Below are 20,394 nucleotides of genomic sequence, written 5' to 3'. Positions count from 1 at the left end.
GTACCTAGTGGTAGTCTGGTGTATACTGTACTGTAACTAGAGGTAGTCTGGTGTATACTGTACTGTACCTAGTGGTAATCTGGTGTATACTGTACTGTAACTAGTGGTAGTCTGGTGTATACTGTAACTAGAGTTAGTCTGGTGTATACTGTAACTAGTGGTAGTCTGGTGTATACTGTAACTAGAAGTAGTCTGGTGTATACTGTAACTAGAGGTAGTCTGGTGTATACTGTAACTAGTGGTAGTCTGGTGTATACTGTAACTAGAGGTAGTCTGGTGTATACTGTAACTAGTGGTAGTCTGGTGTATACTGTACCTAGTGGTAGTCTGGTGTATACTGTAATTAGTGGTGGTCTGGTGTATACTGTAACTAGTGGTAGTCTGGTGTATACTGTACTGTAACTAGTGGTAGTCTGGTGTATACTGTAACTAGTGGTAGTCTGGTGTATACTGTACTGTAACTAGAGTTAGTCTGGTGTATACTGTAACTATAGGTAGTCTGGTGTATACTGTAACTAGTGGTAGTATGGTGTATTATGTAACTAGTGGTGGTCTGGTGTATACTGTACTGTAACTAGAATTAGTCTGGTGTATACTGTAACTATAGGTAGTCTGGTGTATACTGTAACTAGTGGTAGTCTCGTGTATACTGTAACTAGTGGTGGTCTGGTGTATACTGTACCTAGTGGTAGTCTGGTGTATACTGTACTGTAACTAGAAGTAGTCTGGTGTATACTGTACCTAGTGGTAGTCTGGTGTATACTGTAACTAGTGGTGGTCTGGTGTATACTGTAACTAGTGGTAGTCTGGTGTATACTGTAACTAGAGGTAGTCTGGTGTATACTGTACTGTAACTAGTGGTAGTCTGGTGTATACTGTACCTAGTGGTAGTCTGGTGTATACTGTAACTAGAGGTAGTCTGGTGTATACTGTAACTAGTGGTAGTCTGGTGTATACTGTAACTAGAGGTAGTCTGGTGTATACTGTAACTAGTGGTAGTCTGGTGTGTACTGTAACTAGAGGTAGTCTGGTGTATACTGTACCTAGTGGTAGTCTGGTGTATACTGTAACTAGAGGTAGTCTGGTGTATACTGTAACTAGAGGTAGTCTGGTGTATACTGTAACTAGTGGTAGTCTGGTGTATACTGTAACTAGAGGTAGTCTGGTGTATACTGTACCTAGTGATAGTCTGGTGTATACTGTAACTAGTGGTAGTCTGGTGTATACTGTACCTAGTGGTAGTCTGGTGTATACTGTAACTAGTGGTAGTCTGGTGTATACTGTAACTAGTGGTAGTCTGGTGTATACTGTACTGTAACTAGTGGTAGTCTGGTGTATACTGTAACTAGTGGTAGTCTGGTGTATACTGTACTGTAACTAGTGGTAGTCTGGTGTATACTGTAACTAGTGGTAGTCTGGTGTATACTGTACTGTAACTAGAGTTAGTCTGGTGTATACTGTACCTAGTGATAGTCTGGTGTATACTGTAACTAGTGGTAGTCTGGTGTATACTGTAACTAGTGGTAGTCTGGTGTATACTGTAACTAGTGGTAGTCTGGTGTATACTGTACTGTAACTAGTGGTAGTCTGGTGTATACTGTAACTAGTGGTAGTCTGGTGTATACTGTACTGTAACTAGAGTTAGTCTGGTGTATACTGTACCTAGTGATAGTCTGGTGTATACTGTAACTAGTGGTAGTCTGGTGTATACTGTAACTAGTGGTAGTCTGGTGTATACTGTACTGTAACTAGTGGTAGTCTGGTGTATACTGTAACTAGTGGTAGTCTGGTGTATACTGTAACTAGTGGTAGTCTGGTGTATACTGTAACTAGTGGTAGTCTGGTGTATACTGTAACTAGTGGTAGTCTGGTGTATACTGTACTGTAACTAGTGGTAGTCTGGTGTATACTGTAACTAGTGGTAGTCTGGTGTATACTGTACTGTAACTAGAGTTAGTCTGGTGTATACTGTACCTAGTGATAGTCTGGTGTATACTGTAACTAGTGGTAGTCTGGTGTATACTGTAACTAGTGGTAGTCTGGTGTATACTGTAACTAGTGGTAGTCTGGTGTATACTGTACTGTAACTAGTGGTAGTCTGGTGTATACTGTAACTAGTGGTAGTCTGGTGTATACTGTACTGTAACTAGTGGTAGTCTGGTGTATACTGTAACTAGTGGTAGTCTGGTGTATACTGTACTGTAACTAGAGTTAGTCTGGTGTATACTGTACCTAGTGATAGTCTGGTGTATACTGTAACTAGTGGTAGTCTGGTGTATACTGTAACTAGTGGTAGTCTGGTGTATACTGTAACTAGTGGTAGTCTGGTGTATACTGTAACTAGAGGTAGTCTGGTGTATACTGTAACTAGTGGTAGTCTGGTGTATACTGTACTGTAACTAGAGTTAGTCTGGTGTATACTGTACCTAGTGATAGTCTGGTGTATACTGTAACTAGAGGTAGTCTGGTGTATACTGTAACTAGTGGTAGTCTGGTGTATACTGTAACTAGAGTTAGTCTGGTGTATACTGTACCTAGTGATAGTCTGGTGTATACTGTAACTAGAGGTAGTCTGGTGTATACTGTAACTAGTGGTAGTCTGGTGTATACTGTACTGTAACTAGTTTTAGTCTGGTGTATATTGTAACTAGTGGTAGTCTGGTGTATACTGTACTGTAACTAGTGGTAGTCTGGTGTATACTGTACCTAGTGGTAGTCTGGTGTATACTGTAACTAGTGGTAGTCTGGTGTATACTGTACTGTAACTAGAGTTAGTCTGGTGTATACTGTACTGTAACTAGTGGTAGTCTGGTGTATACTGTAACTAGTGGTAGTCTGGTGTATACTGTACTGTAACTAGTTTTAGTCTGGTGTATATTGTAACTAGAGGTAGTCTGGTGTATACTGTAACTAGTGGTAGTCTGGTGTATACTGTACTGTAACTAGTTTTAGTCTGGTGTATATTGTAACTAGTGGTAGTCTGGTGTATACTGTACTGTAACTAGTGGTAGTCTGGTGTATACTGTACCTAGTGATAGTCTGGTGTATACTGCAACTAGTGGTAGTCTGGTGTATACTGTAACTAGTGGTAGTCTGGTGTATACTGTACTGTAACTAGTGGTAGTCTGGTGTATACTGTAACTGGAGGTAGTCTGGTGTATACTGTACCTAGTGGTAGTCTGGTGTATACTGTAACTAGTGGTAGTCTGGTGTATACTGTACTGTAACTAGTTTTAGTCTGGTGTATATTGTAACTAGTGGTAGTCTGGTGTATACTGTACTGTAACTAGTGGTAGTCTGGTGTATACTGTACCTAGTGGTAGTCTGGTGTATACTGTACCTAGTGGTAGTCTGGTGTATACTGTACTGTAACTAGTTTTAGTCTGGTGTATATTGTAACTAGTGGTAGTCTGGTGTATACTGTACTGTAACTAGTGGTAGTCTGGTGTATACTGTACCTAGTGGTAGTCTGGTGTATACTGTACCTAGTGGTAGTCTGGTGTATACTGTACCTAGTGGTAGTCTGGTGTATACTGTAACTAGAGGTAGTCTGGTGTATACTGTAACTAGTGGTAGTCTGGTGTATACTGTAACTAGAGGTAGTCTGGTGTATACTGTAACTAGTGGTAGTCTGGTGTATACTGTACTGTAACTAGAGGTAGTCTGGTGTATACTGTAACTAGTGGTAGTCTGGTGTATACTGTAACTAGAGGTAGTCTGGTGTATACTGTAACTAGTGGTAGTCTGGTGTATACTGTACTGTAACTAGAGTTAGTCTGGTGTATACTGTACCTAGTGATAGTCTGGTGTATACTGTAACTAGTGGTAGTCTGGTGTATACTGTACTGTAACTAGAGTTAGTCTGGTGTATACTGTACCTAGTGATAGTCTGGTGTATACTGTAACTAGTGGTAGTCTGGTGTATACTGTAACTAGTGGTAGTCTGGTGTATACTGTACTGTAACTAGTTTTAGTCTGGTGTATATTGTAACTAGTGGTAGTCTGGTATATACTGTACTGTAACTAGTGGTAGTCTGGTGTATACTGTACCTAGTGGTAGTCTGGTGTATACTGTACCTAGTGGTAGTCTGGTGTATACTGTAACTAGTGGTAGTCTGGTGTATACTGTACTGTACCTAGTGGTAGTCTGGTGTATACTGTACTGTACCTAGTGGTAGTCTGGTGTATACTGTACTGTAACTAGTGGTAGTCTGGTGTATACTGTACTGTACCTAGTGGTAGTCTGGTGTATACTGTACTGTAACTAGTTTTAGTCTGGTGTATATTGTAACTAGAGGTAGTCTGGTGTATACTGTAACTAGTGGTAGTCTGGTGTATACTGTACTGTAACTAGTTTTAGTCTGGTGTATATTGTAACTAGTGGTAGTCTGGTGTATACTGTACTGTAACTAGTGGTAGTCTGGTGTATACTGTACCTAGTGATAGTCTGGTGTATACTGTAACTAGTGGTAGTCTGGTGTATACTGTAACTAGTGGTAGTCTGGTGTATACTGTACTGTAACTAGTGGTAGTCTGGTGTATACTGTAACTAGTGGTAGTCTGGTGTATACTGTACCTAGTGGTAGTCTGGTGTATACTGTAACTAGAGGTAGATTTGTAAGTCGCTCTGGATAAGAGCGTCTGCTAAATGACTTAAATGTAAATGTAAATGTATACTGTAACTAGTGGTAGTCTGGTGTATACTGTACTGTAACTAGTTTTAGTCTGGTGTATATTGTAACTAGTGGTAGTCTGGTGTATACTGTACTGTAACTAGTGGTAGTCTGGTGTATACTGTACCTAGTGGTAGTCTGGTGTATACTGTACTGTAACTAGTTTTAGTCTGGTGTATACTGTACCTAGTGGTAGTCTGGTGTATACTGTACCTAGTGGTAGTCTGGTGTATACTGTACCTAGTGGTAGTCTGGTGTATACTGTACCTAGTGGTAGTCTGGTGTATACTGTAACTAGTGGTAGTCTGGTGTATACTGTAACTAGTGGTAGTCTGGTGTATACTGTAACTAGTGGTAGTCTGGTGTATACTGTACTGTAACTAGTTTTAGTCTGGTGTATATTGTAACTAGTGGTAGTCTGGTGTATACTGTACTGTAACTAGTTTTAGTCTGTATATTGTAACTAGTGGTAGTCTGGTGTATACTGTACTGTAACTAGTGGTAGTCTGGTGTATACTGTACCTAGTGATAGTCTGGTGTATACTGTAACTAGTGGTAGTCTGGTGTATACTGTAACTAGTGGTAGTCTGGTGTATACTGTACTGTAACTAGTTTTAGTCTGGTGTATATTGTAACTAGTGGTAGTCTGGTGTATACTGTACTGTAACTAGTGGTAGTCTGGTGTATACTGTACCTAGTGATAGTCTGGTGTATACTGTAACTAGTGGTAGTCTGGTGTATACTGTAACTAGTGGTAGTCTGGTGTATACTGTACTGTAACTAGTGGTAGTCTGGTGTATACTGTAACTGGAGGTAGTCTGGTGTATACTGTACCTAGTGGTAGTCTGGTGTATACTGTACTGTAACTAGAGGTAGTCTGGTGTATACTGTAACTAGTGGTAGTCTGGTGTATACTGTACTGTAACTAGTTTTAGTCTGGTGTATATTGTAACTAGTGGTAGTCTGGTGTATACTGTACTGTAACTAGTGGTAGTCTGGTGTATACTGTACCTAGTGGTAGTCTGGTGTATACTGTACCTAGTGGTAGTCTGGTGTATACTGTACTGTAACTAGTTTTAGTCTGGTGTATATTGTAACTAGTGGTAGTCTGGTGTATACTGTACTGTACCTAGTGGTAGTCTGGTGTATACTGTAACTAGAGGTAGTCTGGTGTATACTGTAACTAGTGGTAGTCTGGTGTATACTGTACTGTAACTAGTGGTAGTCTGGTGTATACTGTAACTAGTGGTAGTCTGGTGTATACTGTACTGTAACTAGTGGTAGTCTGGTGTATACTGTAACTAGTGGTAGTCTGGTGTATACTGTACCTAGTGGTAGTCTGGTGTATACTGTAACTAGAGGTAGTCTGGTGTATACTGTAACTAGTGGTAGTCTGGTGTATACTGTAACTAGTGGTAGTCTGGTGTATACTGTAACTAGAGGTAGTCTGGTGTATACTGTAACTAGTGGTAGTCTGGTGTATACTGTAACTAGAGGTAGTCTGGTGTATACTGTAACTAGTGGTAGTCTGGTGTATACTGTACCTAGTGATAGTCTGGTGTATACTGTAACTAGTGGTAGTCTGGTGTATACTGTAACTAGTGGTAGTCTGGTGTATACTGTAACTAGTGGTAGTCTGGTGTATACTGTAACTAGTGGTAGTCTGGTGTATACTGTACTGTAACTAGTGGTAGTCTGGTGTATACTGTAACTAGTGGTAGTCTGGTGTATACTGTACTGTAACTAGTGGTAGTCTGGTGTATACTGTAACTAGTGGTAGTCTGGTGTATAATGTACTGTAACTAGAGTTAGTCTGGTGTATACTGTACCTAGTGATAGTCTGGTGTATACTGTAACTAGTGGTAGTCTGGTGTATACTGTAACTAGTGGTAGTCTGGTGTATACTGTAACTAGTGGTAGTCTGGTGTATACTGTAACTAGAGGTAGTCTGGTGTATACTGTAACTAGTGGTAGTCTGGTGTATACTGTACTGTAACTAGAGTTAGTCTGGTGTATACTGTACCTAGTGATAGTCTGGTGTATACTGTAACTAGAGGTAGTCTGGTGTATACTGTAACTAGTGGTAGTCTGGTGTATACTGTAACTAGAGTTAGTCTGGTGTATACTGTACCTAGTGATAGTCTGGTGTATACTGTAACTAGAGGTAGTCTGGTGTATACTGTAACTAGTGGTAGTCTGGTGTATACTGTACTGTAACTAGTTTTAGTCTGGTGTATATTGTAACTAGTGGTAGTCTGGTGTATACTGTACTGTAACTAGTGGTAGTCTGGTGTATACTGTACCTAGTGGTAGTCTGGTGTATACTGTAACTAGTGGTAGTCTGGTGTATACTGTACTGTAACTAGAGTTAGTCTGGTGTATACTGTACTGTAACTAGTGGTAGTCTGGTGTATACTGTAACTAGTGGTAGTCTGGTGTATACTGTACTGTAACTAGTTTTAGTCTGGTGTATATTGTAAATAGAGGTAGTCTGGTGTATACTGTAACTAGTGGTAGTCTGGTGTATACTGTACTGTAACTAGTTTTAGTCTGGTGTATATTGTAACTAGTGGTAGTCTGGTGTATACTGTACTGTAACTAGTGGTAGTCTGGTGTATACTGTACCTAGTGATAGTCTGGTGTATACTGCAACTAGTGGTAGTCTGGTGTATACTGTAACTAGTGGTAGTCTGGTGTATACTGTACTGTAACTAGTGGTAGTCTGGTGTATACTGTAACTGGAGGTAGTCTGGTGTATACTGTACCTAGTGGTAGTCTGGTGTATACTGTAACTAGTGGTAGTCTGGTGTATACTGTACTGTAACTAGTTTTAGTCTGGTGTATATTGTAACTAGTGGTAGTCTGGTGTATACTGTACTGTAACTAGTGGTAGTCTGGTGTATACTGTACCTAGTGGTAGTCTGGTGTATACTGTACCTAGTGGTAGTCTGGTGTATACTGTACTGTAACTAGTTTTAGTCTGGTGTATATTGTAACTAGTGGTAGTCTGGTGTATACTGTACTGTAACTAGTGGTAGTCTGGTGTATACTGTACCTAGTGGTAGTCTGGTGTATACTGTACCTAGTGGTAGTCTGGTGTATACTGTACCTAGTGGTAGTCTGGTGTATACTGTAACTAGAGGTAGTCTGGTGTATACTGTAACTAGTGGTAGTCTGGTGTATACTGTAACTAGAGGTAGTCTGGTGTATACTGTAACTAGTGGTAGTCTGGTGTATACTGTACTGTAACTAGAGGTAGTCTGGTGTATACTGTAACTAGTGGTAGTCTGGTGTATACTGTAACTAGAGGTAGTCTGGTGTATACTGTAACTAGTGGTAGTCTGGTGTATACTGTACTGTAACTAGAGTTAGTCTGGTGTATACTGTACCTAGTGATAGTCTGGTGTATACTGTAACTAGTGGTAGTCTGGTGTATACTGTACTGTAACTAGAGTTAGTCTGGTGTATACTGTACCTAGTGATAGTCTGGTGTATACTGTAACTAGTGGTAGTCTGGTGTATACTGTAACTAGTGGTAGTCTGGTGTATACTGTACTGTAACTAGTTTTAGTCTGGTGTATATTGTAACTAGTGGTAGTCTGGTATATACTGTACTGTAACTAGTGGTAGTCTGGTGTATACTGTACCTAGTGGTAGTCTGGTGTATACTGTACCTAGTGGTAGTCTGGTGTATACTGTAACTAGTGGTAGTCTGGTGTATACTGTACTGTACCTAGTGGTAGTCTGGTGTATACTGTACTGTACCTAGTGGTAGTCTGGTGTATACTGTACTGTAACTAGTGGTAGTCTGGTGTATACTGTACTGTACCTAGTGGTAGTCTGGTGTATACTGTACTGTAACTAGTTTTAGTCTGGTGTATATTGTAACTAGAGGTAGTCTGGTGTATACTGTAACTAGTGGTAGTCTGGTGTATACTGTACTGTAACTAGTTTTAGTCTGGTGTATATTGTAACTAGTGGTAGTCTGTATACTGTACTGTAACTAGTGGTAGTCTGGTGTATACTGTACCTAGTGATAGTCTGGTGTATACTGTAACTAGTGGTAGTCTGGTGTATACTGTAACTAGTGGTAGTCTGGTGTATACTGTACTGTAACTAGTGGTAGTCTGGTGTATACTGTAACTAGTGGTAGTCTGGTGTATACTGTACCTAGTGGTAGTCTGGTGTATACTGTAACTAGAGGTAGATTTGTAAGTCGCTCTGGATAAGAGCGTCTGCTAAATGACTTAAATGTAAATGTAAATGTATACTGTAACTAGTGGTAGTCTGGTGTATACTGTACTGTAACTAGTTTTAGTCTGGTGTATATTGTAACTAGTGGTAGTCTGGTGTATACTGTACTGTAACTAGTGGTAGTCTGGTGTATACTGTACCTAGTGGTAGTCTGGTGTATACTGTACTGTAACTAGTTTTAGTCTGGTGTATACTGTACCTAGTGGTAGTCTGGTGTATACTGTACCTAGTGGTAGTCTGGTGTATACTGTACCTAGTGGTAGTCTGGTGTATACTGTACCTAGTGGTAGTCTGGTGTATACTGTAACTAGTGGTAGTCTGGTGTATACTGTAACTAGTGGTAGTCTGGTGTATACTGTAACTAGTGGTAGTCTGGTGTATACTGTACTGTAACTAGTTTTAGTCTGGTGTATATTGTAACTAGTGGTAGTCTGGTGTATACTGTACTGTAACTAGTTTTAGTCTGGTGTATATTGTAACTAGTGGTAGTCTGGTGTATACTGTACTGTAACTAGTGGTAGTCTGGTGTATACTGTACCTAGTGATAGTCTGGTGTATACTGTAACTAGTGGTAGTCTGGTGTATACTGTAACTAGTGGTAGTCTGGTGTATACTGTACTGTAACTAGTTTTAGTCTGGTGTATATTGTAACTAGTGGTAGTCTGGTGTATACTGTACTGTAACTAGTGGTAGTCTGGTGTATACTGTACCTAGTGATAGTCTGGTGTATACTGTAACTAGTGGTAGTCTGGTGTATACTGTAACTAGTGGTAGTCTGGTGTATACTGTACTGTAACTAGTGGTAGTCTGGTGTATACTGTAACTGGAGGTAGTCTGGTGTATACTGTACCTAGTGGTAGTCTGGTGTATACTGTACTGTAACTAGAGGTAGTCTGGTGTATACTGTAACTAGTGGTAGTCTGGTGTATACTGTACTGTAACTAGTTTTAGTCTGGTGTATATTGTAACTAGTGGTAGTCTGGTGTATACTGTACTGTAACTAGTGGTAGTCTGGTGTATACTGTACCTAGTGGTAGTCTGGTGTATACTGTACCTAGTGGTAGTCTGGTGTATACTGTACTGTAACTAGTTTTAGTCTGGTGTATATTGTAACTAGTGGTAGTCTGGTGTATACTGTACTGTACCTAGTGGTAGTCTGGTGTATACTGTAACTAGAGGTAGTCTGGTGTATACTGTAACTAGTGGTAGTCTGGTGTATACTGTACTGTAACTAGTGGTAGTCTGGTGTATACTGTAACTAGTGGTAGTCTGGTGTATACTGTACTGTAACTAGTGGTAGTCTGGTGTATACTGTAACTAGTGGTAGTCTGGTGTATACTGTACCTAGTGGTAGTCTGGTGTATACTGTAACTAGAGGTAGTCTGGTGTATACTGTAACTAGTGGTAGTCTGGTGTATACTGTAACTAGTGGTAGTCTGGTGTATACTGTAACTAGAGGTAGTCTGGTGTATACTGTAACTAGTGGTAGTCTGGTGTATACTGTAACTAGAGGTAGTCTGGTGTATACTGTAACTAGTGGTAGTCTGGTGTATACTGTACCTAGTGATAGTCTGGTGTATACTGTAACTAGTGGTAGTCTGGTGTATACTGTAACTAGTGGTAGTCTGGTGTATACTGTACTGTAACTAGTGGTAGTCTGGTGTATACTGTAACTGGAGGTAGTCTGGTGTATACTGTACCTAGTGGTAGTCTGGTGTGTACTGTAACTAGAGGTAGTCTGGTGTATACTGTACCTAGTGGTAGTCTGGTGTATACTGTAACTAGTGGTAGTCTGGTGTATACTGTAACTAGAGGTAGTCTGGTGTATACTGTAACTAGTGGTAGTCTGGTGTATACTGTACCTAGTGGTAGTCTGGTGTATACTGTACTGTAACTAGTTTTAGTCTGGTGTATATTGTAACTAGTGGTAGTCTGGTGTATACTGTACTGTAACTAGTGGTAGTCTGGTGTATACTGTACCTAGTGGTAGTCTGGTGTATACTGTACTGTAACTAGTTTTAGTCTGGTGTATATTGTAACTAGTGGTAGTCTGGTGTATACTGTACTGTAACTAGTGGTAGTCTGGTGTATACTGTACTGTAACTAGTGGTAGTCTGGTGTATACTGTACTGTAACTAGTGGTAGTCTGGTGTATACTGTACCTAGTGGTAGTCTGGTGTATACTGTACCTAGTGGTAGTCTGGTGTATACTGTAACTAGTGGTAGTCTGGTGTATACTGTACTGTAACTAGAGGTAGTCTGGTGTATGTATGCTGTAAGTTCCCCTTCCCTGGAAAATAAGGGAGAGAACGGATAAAGGTTCCTGTAGGGGTCAGAGGTCACTCACAGGGGTCCCGGGAGTCGCTAGTGTTGAGCAGGGTCACGGCGCTGCGGCTACGGGCCAGGAAGGACAGGGTGGGGGTCATGAGCCGCTCCACGATGCGGCTCTCCCACGGACTAAGACGCAGACTGCGAGCTGGCAGACACAAGAGGGCACTCTTTTACACACACACATACACACACTGCAGAGTCCCCAGAATTAGACTCCCCAGTAGTGCACCACCAGATTACCCAGCGTTCCCCAGTCACTCACTGACAACACTGCAGAGTCCCCTGAATTAGACTCCCCAGTAGTGCACCACCAGATTACCCAGCGTTCCCCAGTCACTCACTGACAACACTGCAGAGTCCCCTGAATTAGACTCCCCAGTAGTGCACCACCAGATTACCCAGCGTTCCCCAGTCACTCACTGACAACACTGCAGAGTCCCCAGAATTAGACTCCCAAGTAGTGCACCACCAGATTACCCAGCGTTCCCCAGTCACTCACTGACAACACTGCAGCACAGCATTTCATCCCGCAACACAAACTGGTCACCGTCTGATCACACTTAATAACTGTAGCTATTTCACCCTGACCACTCTTACTACATACTGTGGAGACAGACTTCACTCCAGTTAAACATGATGGACAGGTGGAGAAATCTGGAGATGTTTCACCCACATGTACAGTACCAGTCAAAAGTTTGGACACACCTACTCATTACGGGTTTTTTTGTACTATGTTCTACATTATAGAATAATAGTGAAGACATCAAAACTATGAAATAACACTAATGGAATCATGTAGTAACCAAAACAGTGTTAAACAAATCAAAATATATTTTACATTTGAGATTCTTCAAAGTAGCCACCGTTTGCCTTGATGACAGCTTTACACACTCTTGGAATTATCTCAACCAGCTTCTTGAGGTAGTCACCTGGAATGCATTTCAATGCACAGGTGTGTCTTGTTAAAAGTTAATTTGTGGAATTTCTTTCCTTCTTAATGTTTTGAGCCAATCAGTTGTGTTGTGATAAGGTAGGGGGTGTGTACAGAAGATAGCCCTATTTGGTAAAAGACCAAGTACATATTATGGCAAGAACAGCTCAAATAAGCAAAGAGAAACGTAAGTCCTTCATTACTTATAGACATGAAGGTCAGTCAATACGAAACATTTTGTCACGCCTTGGTCATTGTATCTTGTGTTTTTGTTATATGTTTGGGTAGGCCAGGGTGTGACATGGGTTTATATGTTGTGTTTCGTATTGGGGTTTGTATTAATTGGGATTGTGTATGATTAGGGGTGTGTCTAGTTAGGCTTGGCTGCCTGAGGCGATTCTCAATTGGAGTCAGCTGCTTATCGTTGTCTCTGATTGGGAACCGTATTTAGGCAGCCTGAGTTCGCGTTGTATTTTGTGGGTGTTTGTTCCTGTCTTAGTGTTGTAGTCACCAGATAGGCTGTAATAGGTTTCACGTTTCGTTTGTTGTTTTCTTATACAGTTATTTCATGTACCGCGATTATTTTCATTAAAGTCATGAGTAACCTACATGCTGCATTTTGGTCTGACTCTCTTCATACAACAGACAAACGTCGTTACACATTTCAAGAACCTTGAAAGTTTCTTCAAGTGCAGTCGCAAATACCATCAAGCGCTATGAGGAAACTGGCTCTCATGAGGACCGCCACAGGAAAGGAAGACCCAGAGTTAACTCTGCTCCAGAGGATATGTTCATTACAGTTACCAGCCTCAGAAATTGCAGCCAAAATAAATGCTTCACAGAGTTCAAGTAACAGACACATCACAACATCAACTGTTCAGAGGAGACTGCGTGAATTAGGCCTTCATGGTCAAATTGCTGCAAAGAAACCACAACTAAAGGACACCAATGAGAAGAAGAGACGTGCTTGGCCAAGAAACACGAGCAATGGACATTAGACTGGTGGAAATCTGAGTCCAAATTGAGCCTAATTGTTGGGTCCAGTCAGCTATGTTAAGGAGCATCCCAAACGGTACCATAACCCCTATTTAGTGCCCTTCTTTTTACCAGCCCCCTTAGGGCTGTCACACAGAATGTTGCCCCGTTGACTCTTTGCTCAGCAATGAAGTCAGACTGGAATCAGAAACTGGAATCAGAAAAAATGCTGTTTATAGAGGAACACCTCAATATGTCCTCTTATTAAGCATTATCCTGTAATAACAACATTGAATGCGCGCGCACACACACACACACACACACACACACACACACACACACACACACACACACACACACACACACACACACACACACACACACACACACACACACACACACACACACACACACACACACACACACACACACACACACACACACACACACAGTCTCCCAAGCACAGAAAGTTCACAATCACAACGACAACACCAAGAAGCTGATGATAAGCGTGAGTCGTGACACTTCATTTCTGCAGATGCATGTAAAAGCACATTTAGGATGGTACTGATCAGTGAATGGAAAACACTGAAAAGCTTTGACCATCCCATGACATTGACTGGTTCATATTATTTAATGGACCAGGGGTCACCTTCGCTGTATTTTGGACAGATAATTTTCACAAAGTGTTTTATGGTTGATAACCCAACTTGGACCCGGGCCTGTTGCTAAGCAACAGTGAGGCGGCTTATTTTCTCCTACAATGCAGCAAGACATTTACTGCTGCTGCCTGATACAGTGAACACCTGGTAGATAAGTCATGGGGCTCTAAAAAACCATCAGGCTATTATAGGCCTACGTATAACCCACTGCCTAGTCGACTGGATTTCATGTGGCAGATCCTGGAAAATATCAGTCTGCTGAAGAGAGGACATTCTGTGTCAAGTATTTAGTATTGACTTGACTGAGTATTGAATTTGTTCGGGAAGATCAATAAAAGCTGACTGCGTGTAGTCAGTTATGAGTGACATGACAACTTCTGATGGCGGAGATCCAAAGGGTGGAAGAGGACTTGGACAGCCTTCAAAAAGAATGGATGACGAGATAATGACATATATTATAGCAACCTGATGACCTCTCTATCTAAGATCTCCTCTACCTAACATCTCCTCTCCCTAAGATCTCCTATATCTCCTCTACCTAAGATCTCCTCTACCTAAGATCCCCTCTATCTAAGATCCCCTCTATCTAAGATCTCCTCTACCTAAGATCTCCTCTACCTAAGATCTCCTCTATCTAAGATCTCCTCCGCCTAAGATCTCAATCTAAGATCTCCCCTACCTAAGATCTCCTCTATCTAAGATCTCTTCCACCTAAGATCTCTTCCACCTAAGATCTCTTCCACCTAAGATCTCCTCCATCTAAGATCTCCTCTACCTAAGATCTCCTCTCCCTAAGATCTCCTATATCTAAGATCTCTTCCACCTAAGATCTCTTCCACCTAAGATCTCTTCCACCTAAGATCTCCTCTACCTAAGATCTCCTCTACCTAAGATCTGCTCTATCTAAGATCTCCTCTACCTAAGATCTCCTCTACCTAAGATCTCATCCACCTAAGATCTCCTCCACCTAAGATCTCCTCCATCCAAGATCTCCTCCATCTAAGATCTCCTCTCGTATAACTATTGTGTGTGTGTTCTACTGAGGATGGGCCTCTGGGAGATAACACTGACAGGAGATTGATGATGTCTTTTGGGTGATAAAACCTGAAGAGCATTCCAGAACATGAGTTAATGCTTCTGTTCTATATGGTACCAGGGAGAGATGACCCCGGGGCCAGACTCTGGTCTGTAGACAAAGATGAGTGTTTTTACAGCAGATACTGTCTGCTATGAATTATAGGTATCTTTCATACAAATCGTAACCCTGTGACCCATTCTATATATCTGTTATTCGTCATGTAGGTTGAAAGGGGTGTATCTTGGCTATAAAATACCTTTGTACTTTTGTCTCAACGAATCATTTGAGGGTGATTTGTCGACCAGCCATCGCTATTGCAAAACTCTCTGCCGGGGCGGCAGCGTAGCCTAGTGGTTAGAGCGTTGGACTAGTAACCGGAAGGTTGTGAGTTCAAACCCCCGAGCTGACAAGGTACAAATCTGTCGTTCTGCCCCTGAACAGGCAGTTAACCCACTGTTCCCAGGCCGTCATTGAAAATAAGAATATGTTCTTAACTGACTTGCCTGGTTAAATAAAGGTTAAAAAAAATAATAATAATTAAAAATTAAACCAAGATTTAGTTTAAGTATAACTCTGACTTGTGTGATAAGTGTGTCTCCTCATTTGATAGTAAAGAAATGAACCACCACACCATTTACAATATACTATCTGACCATTAACATTACACTATCTATCTACATTACACTATCTATCTACATTACACTATCTATATACATTACATTTGATCATTGACATTACATTATCCGACCATTGACATTACATTATTCGACCATTGACATTACATTATCTGACCATTTACATTACATTATCCGACCATTGACATTACATTATTTGACCATTTACATTACATTATCTGACCATTTACATTACATTATCCGACCATTTACATTACCCGACCATTTACATTACATTATCCGACCATTTACATTACATTATCTGACCATTTACATTACATTATCCGACCATTTACATTACCCGACCATTTACATTACATTATCCGACCATTTACATTACATTATCTGACCATTTACATTACATTATCCGACCATTGACATTACATTATTCGACCATTTACATTACATTATCTGATCATTGATATTACATTATCCGACCATTGATATTACATTATCCGACCATTGACATTACATTATTCGACCATTTACATTACATTATCTGATCATTGATATTACATTATCCGACCATTGATATTACATTATCCGACCATTGACATTACATTATTCGACCATTTACATTACATTATCTGATCATTGATATTACATTATCCGAACATTGACATTACATTATTCGACCATTTACATTACATTATCCGACCATTGACATTACATTATTCGACCATTTACATTACATTATCTGATCATTGATATTACACTGGTCTTCTTCCAAACCAAAATGGAGAATCCTTAGCATTAGATGAAACATTAGCCACAGTCACATTACAATACCCATCACCACCATCACTGAAGCACACCATGCCATCATGACCACTGAACCACACCATGCCATCATGACCACTGAACCACACCATGCCATCATGACCACCGAACCACACCATGCCATCATGACCACTGAACCACACCACCACCTCTACTACCACCACCAGCACCGAACCACCACATCTCTACCAACTCTACCACACCTCCACCACCACACCTCTACCACCACCACACCTCCACCACCACCACACCTCCACCACCACCTCCACCTCTACCACCACCACCACATCTCTACCACCACCACCACATCTCTACCACCACCACCACACCTCTACCACCTTTACCACCTCCTCTATCACCTCTACCACCACATCTCTACCACCACCACCACATCTCTACCACCTCCATCACCACACCTCTACCACCTCCATCACCACACCTCCACCTCCACCCCACCTCTACCACCACCTCCTCTCCACCACCACCTCTACCACCACACCTCTACCACCTCCATCACCACACCTCTACCACCTCCTCCACCACACCTCCACCTCCACCCCACCTCCTCTCCACCACCACCTCTACCACCACCACCTCTACCACCACCACCTCTACCACCACCACCTCCACACCTCTACCACCACCACCACACCTCCACCACACCGCTACCACCTCCTCTACCACCACCTCTACCACCACCACACCTCCACCACCACTTCTACCACCACACCTCTACCACCACCACCACACCGCCACCACCACCTCTACCACCACCTCTACCACCACCTCTACCACACCACCCCACCTCTACCACCACCACCTCCTCTCCACCACCACCTCCTCTCCACCACCACCTCCTCTCCACCACCACCTCTACCACACCACCACCACACCGCTACCACCTCCTCTACCACCACCTCTACCACCACCACCACCTCCACCACACCGCCACCACCTCCACCACCACCTCCTCCTCTACCACCACACCTCTACCACCACCACACCTCCACCTCCACTTCTACCACCACACCTCTACCACCACCACACCTCCACCTCCACTTCTACCACCACACCTCTACCACCACCACACCTCCACCTCCACCACACCTCTACCACCACCACCACCACACCTCCACCACACCTCCACCACCTCTACCACCCCCACCACCTCCTCTACCACCACCACCACCTCCTCTACCACCACCACCACCACCACCACCACCTCCAATCCAGCACAGCTTATGACCAACAGCAGAGTGGAGGACAACCAAAGAGTGTGGAATAGAAGGGTGGCATGACTGAAGTGACAGAAACCCATACACACCAATAGAGGGAAAAAATGATCACAAAATATGGAATAATATAGATGTCTGGTCTGATCAAAAATTCAGAGAGAAGAAGGTAAATCAATCAACAACAACTAATCAACAAAACCATGATGCACACGAGATCGGGGATGTGAGACGGGTAATGTAGTGTTGTAAAGATAGGAAATGATTGGTCACCAGGCAACAGGCAGGCAGGCAGGCCACCAGGCCACAGTTAAAACTAAAACCAGGTAGTAAGGAGGATCTGAGAGGAGAAGGGAGTGGGGAGGAGGGGAGGAGGGGGACTGATATAAAGGCCTGGTGGACATTGACGCGGGTCGGTCATCCTTACTTCTGTTGGGGGAGTTCCAGAGGGTTGCAGAGGACTTGGACAGCCTGTTGTTAATGACAGGGTCCACCTGTCTCGGTAAGTTGACAGTGGAGGCCGAACATCTGCCTGCACCAGAGAGAACGCAACAGACAACAACTGTTCACAAGGCTGGCGGGGTGGGGAACCCAAGGATGTACTGTAGACGTAGGCCTAGTGTCGATGAGCTCGCCCTCTGTCTGTCTGTCTGTCTGTCTGTCTGTCTGTCTGTCTGTCTGTCTGTCTGTCTGTCTGTCTGTCTGTCTGTCTGTCTGTCTGTCTGTCTGTCTGTCTGTCTGTCTGTCTGTCTGTCTGTCTGTCTGTCTGTCTGTCTGTCTGTCTGTCTGTCTGTCTGTCTGTCTGTCTGTCTCACAGCCATGTCTGTCTGTCTGTCTGTCTGTCTGTCTGTCTGTCTGTCTGTCTGTCTGTCTGTCTGTCTGTCTGTCTGTCTGTCTGTCTGTCTGTCTGTCTGTCTGTCTGTCTGTCTCTGTCTGTCTGTCTGGATCATGCAGTTGACAGAGCTTATAGCAGAGTGGGACCTCATCATTCACTGATTTACTGATTCATTGATTCACTGATTCATTGTAGTTTAGGGCACTCTGAACCCCAGAAACAAATGGCGTCTAAAACCCCAAAAACAGATGGTGTTTAAACCCCAGAAACAGATGGCATCTAAACCCCAGAAACAGATGGCATCTAAACCCCAGAAACAGATGGCATCTAAACCCCAGAAACAGATGGCGTCTAAACCCCAGAAACAGATGGCATCTAAACCCCAGAAACAGATGGTGTCTAAACCCCAGAAACAGATGGCGTCTAAACCCCAGAAACAGATGGCATCTAAACCCCAGAAACAGATGGTGTCTAAACCCCAGAAACAGATGGCATCTAAACCCCAGAAACAGATGGTGTCTAAACCCCAGAAACAGATGGCATCTAAACCCCAGAAACAGATGGCGTCTAAACCCCAGAAACAGATGGCATCTAAACCCCAGAAACAGATGGTGTCTAAACCCCAGAAACAGATGGTGTCTAAACCCCAGAAACAGATGGCATCTAAACCCCAGAAACAGATGGCGTCTAAACCCCAGAAACAGATGGCATCTAAACCCCAGAAACAGATGGCATCTAAACCCCAGAAACAGATGGCGTCTAAACCCCAGAAACAGATGGCATCTAAACCCCAGAAACAGATGGCATCTAAACCCCAGAAACAGATGGCATCTAAACCCCAGAAACAGATGGCGTTTAAACCCCAGAAACAGATGGCATCTAAACCCCAGAAACAGATGGCATCTAAACCCCAGAAACAGATGGCGTCTAAACCCCAGAAACAGATGGCATCTAAACCCCAGAAACAGATGGTGTCTAAACCCCAGAAACAGATGGTGTCTAAACCCCAGAAACAGATGGCATCTAAACCCCAGAAACAGATGGCATCTAAACCCAGAAACAGTCTAAACCCCAGAAACAGATGGCATCTAAACCCCAGAAACAGATGGTGTCTAAACCCCAGAAACAGATGGCATCTAAACCCCAGAAACAGATGGCATCTAAACCCCAGAAACAGATGGTGTCTAAACCCCAGAAACAAATGGTGTCTAAACCCCAGAAACAGATGGTGTCTAAACCCCAGAAACAGATGGCATCTAAACCCCAGAAACAGATGGCATCTAAACCCCAGAAACAGATGGCATCTAAACCCCAGAAACAGATGGCATCTAAACCCCAGAAACAGATGGCATCTAAACCCCAGAAACAGATGGCGTTTAAACCCCAGAAACAGATGGCATCTAAACCCCAGAAACAGATGGCATCTAAACCCCAGAAACAGATGGCGTTTAAACCCCAGAAACAAATCTTTCTAGAGAACACCAAGTGGTATAGATTGTTTAGTTTGAACTACAAAGACTAAGAAACAAACAAACACAAACAAACAAAAAAAAAACACACACACACACACACACACACACACACACACACACACACACACACACACACACACACACACACACACACACACACACACACACACACACACACACACACACACACACACACACACACACACATTCTTATTTAGACTTCAGAGAGGAGAGAAGGGTCCTGACATCGTCACAATCCAAGAGAAGGCCTGCCTTTCACAAGCTTGAGTCATTGTTGGACTGAGCAGCATAGTGTACTGTAGGAGACAGTTGGCATACTGAACGCTGAGAATGTTCCTCGCAGCTCTGTGATAAACTCAACACTTTGCAGTTCACACAGCAAGTCTAATGAAACATTTATTTGACACCTTCCACATATTCCCCTCTGTCTCCTATATCTGGATTCTACTGAACAGTTAGAATCTAGAGTCAGAGAA

General features: G+C 42.5%; 1 protein-coding gene across 1 annotated transcript in view; it reads right to left on the bottom strand.

Annotated features, from left to right (window-relative positions):
- LOC124012274 (MAP7 domain-containing protein 1-like) overlaps positions 1-20,394 on the bottom strand; it is a 92,200-nt gene that overhangs the window by 21,715 nt on the left and 50,091 nt on the right. The window contains exons 9-10 of the mRNA XM_046325739.1: positions 18,018-18,122; positions 11,275-11,403 (exon numbers count right to left, since the gene is read on the bottom strand). Of these exons, the coding sequence (XP_046181695.1) occupies positions 11,275-11,403; positions 18,018-18,122 (234 nt within the window). The remainder of the gene's footprint in view (positions 1-11,274; positions 11,404-18,017; positions 18,123-20,394) is intronic.

This window comes from Oncorhynchus gorbuscha, linkage group LG24 (genome assembly GCF_021184085.1).
Source record: "Oncorhynchus gorbuscha isolate QuinsamMale2020 ecotype Even-year linkage group LG24, OgorEven_v1.0, whole genome shotgun sequence".
Classification (NCBI taxonomy): domain Eukaryota; kingdom Metazoa; phylum Chordata; class Actinopteri; order Salmoniformes; family Salmonidae; genus Oncorhynchus; species Oncorhynchus gorbuscha.
The sequence above is the reverse complement of the archived record's forward strand: the minus strand, read 5'-3'. Positions and strand labels throughout refer to the sequence as shown.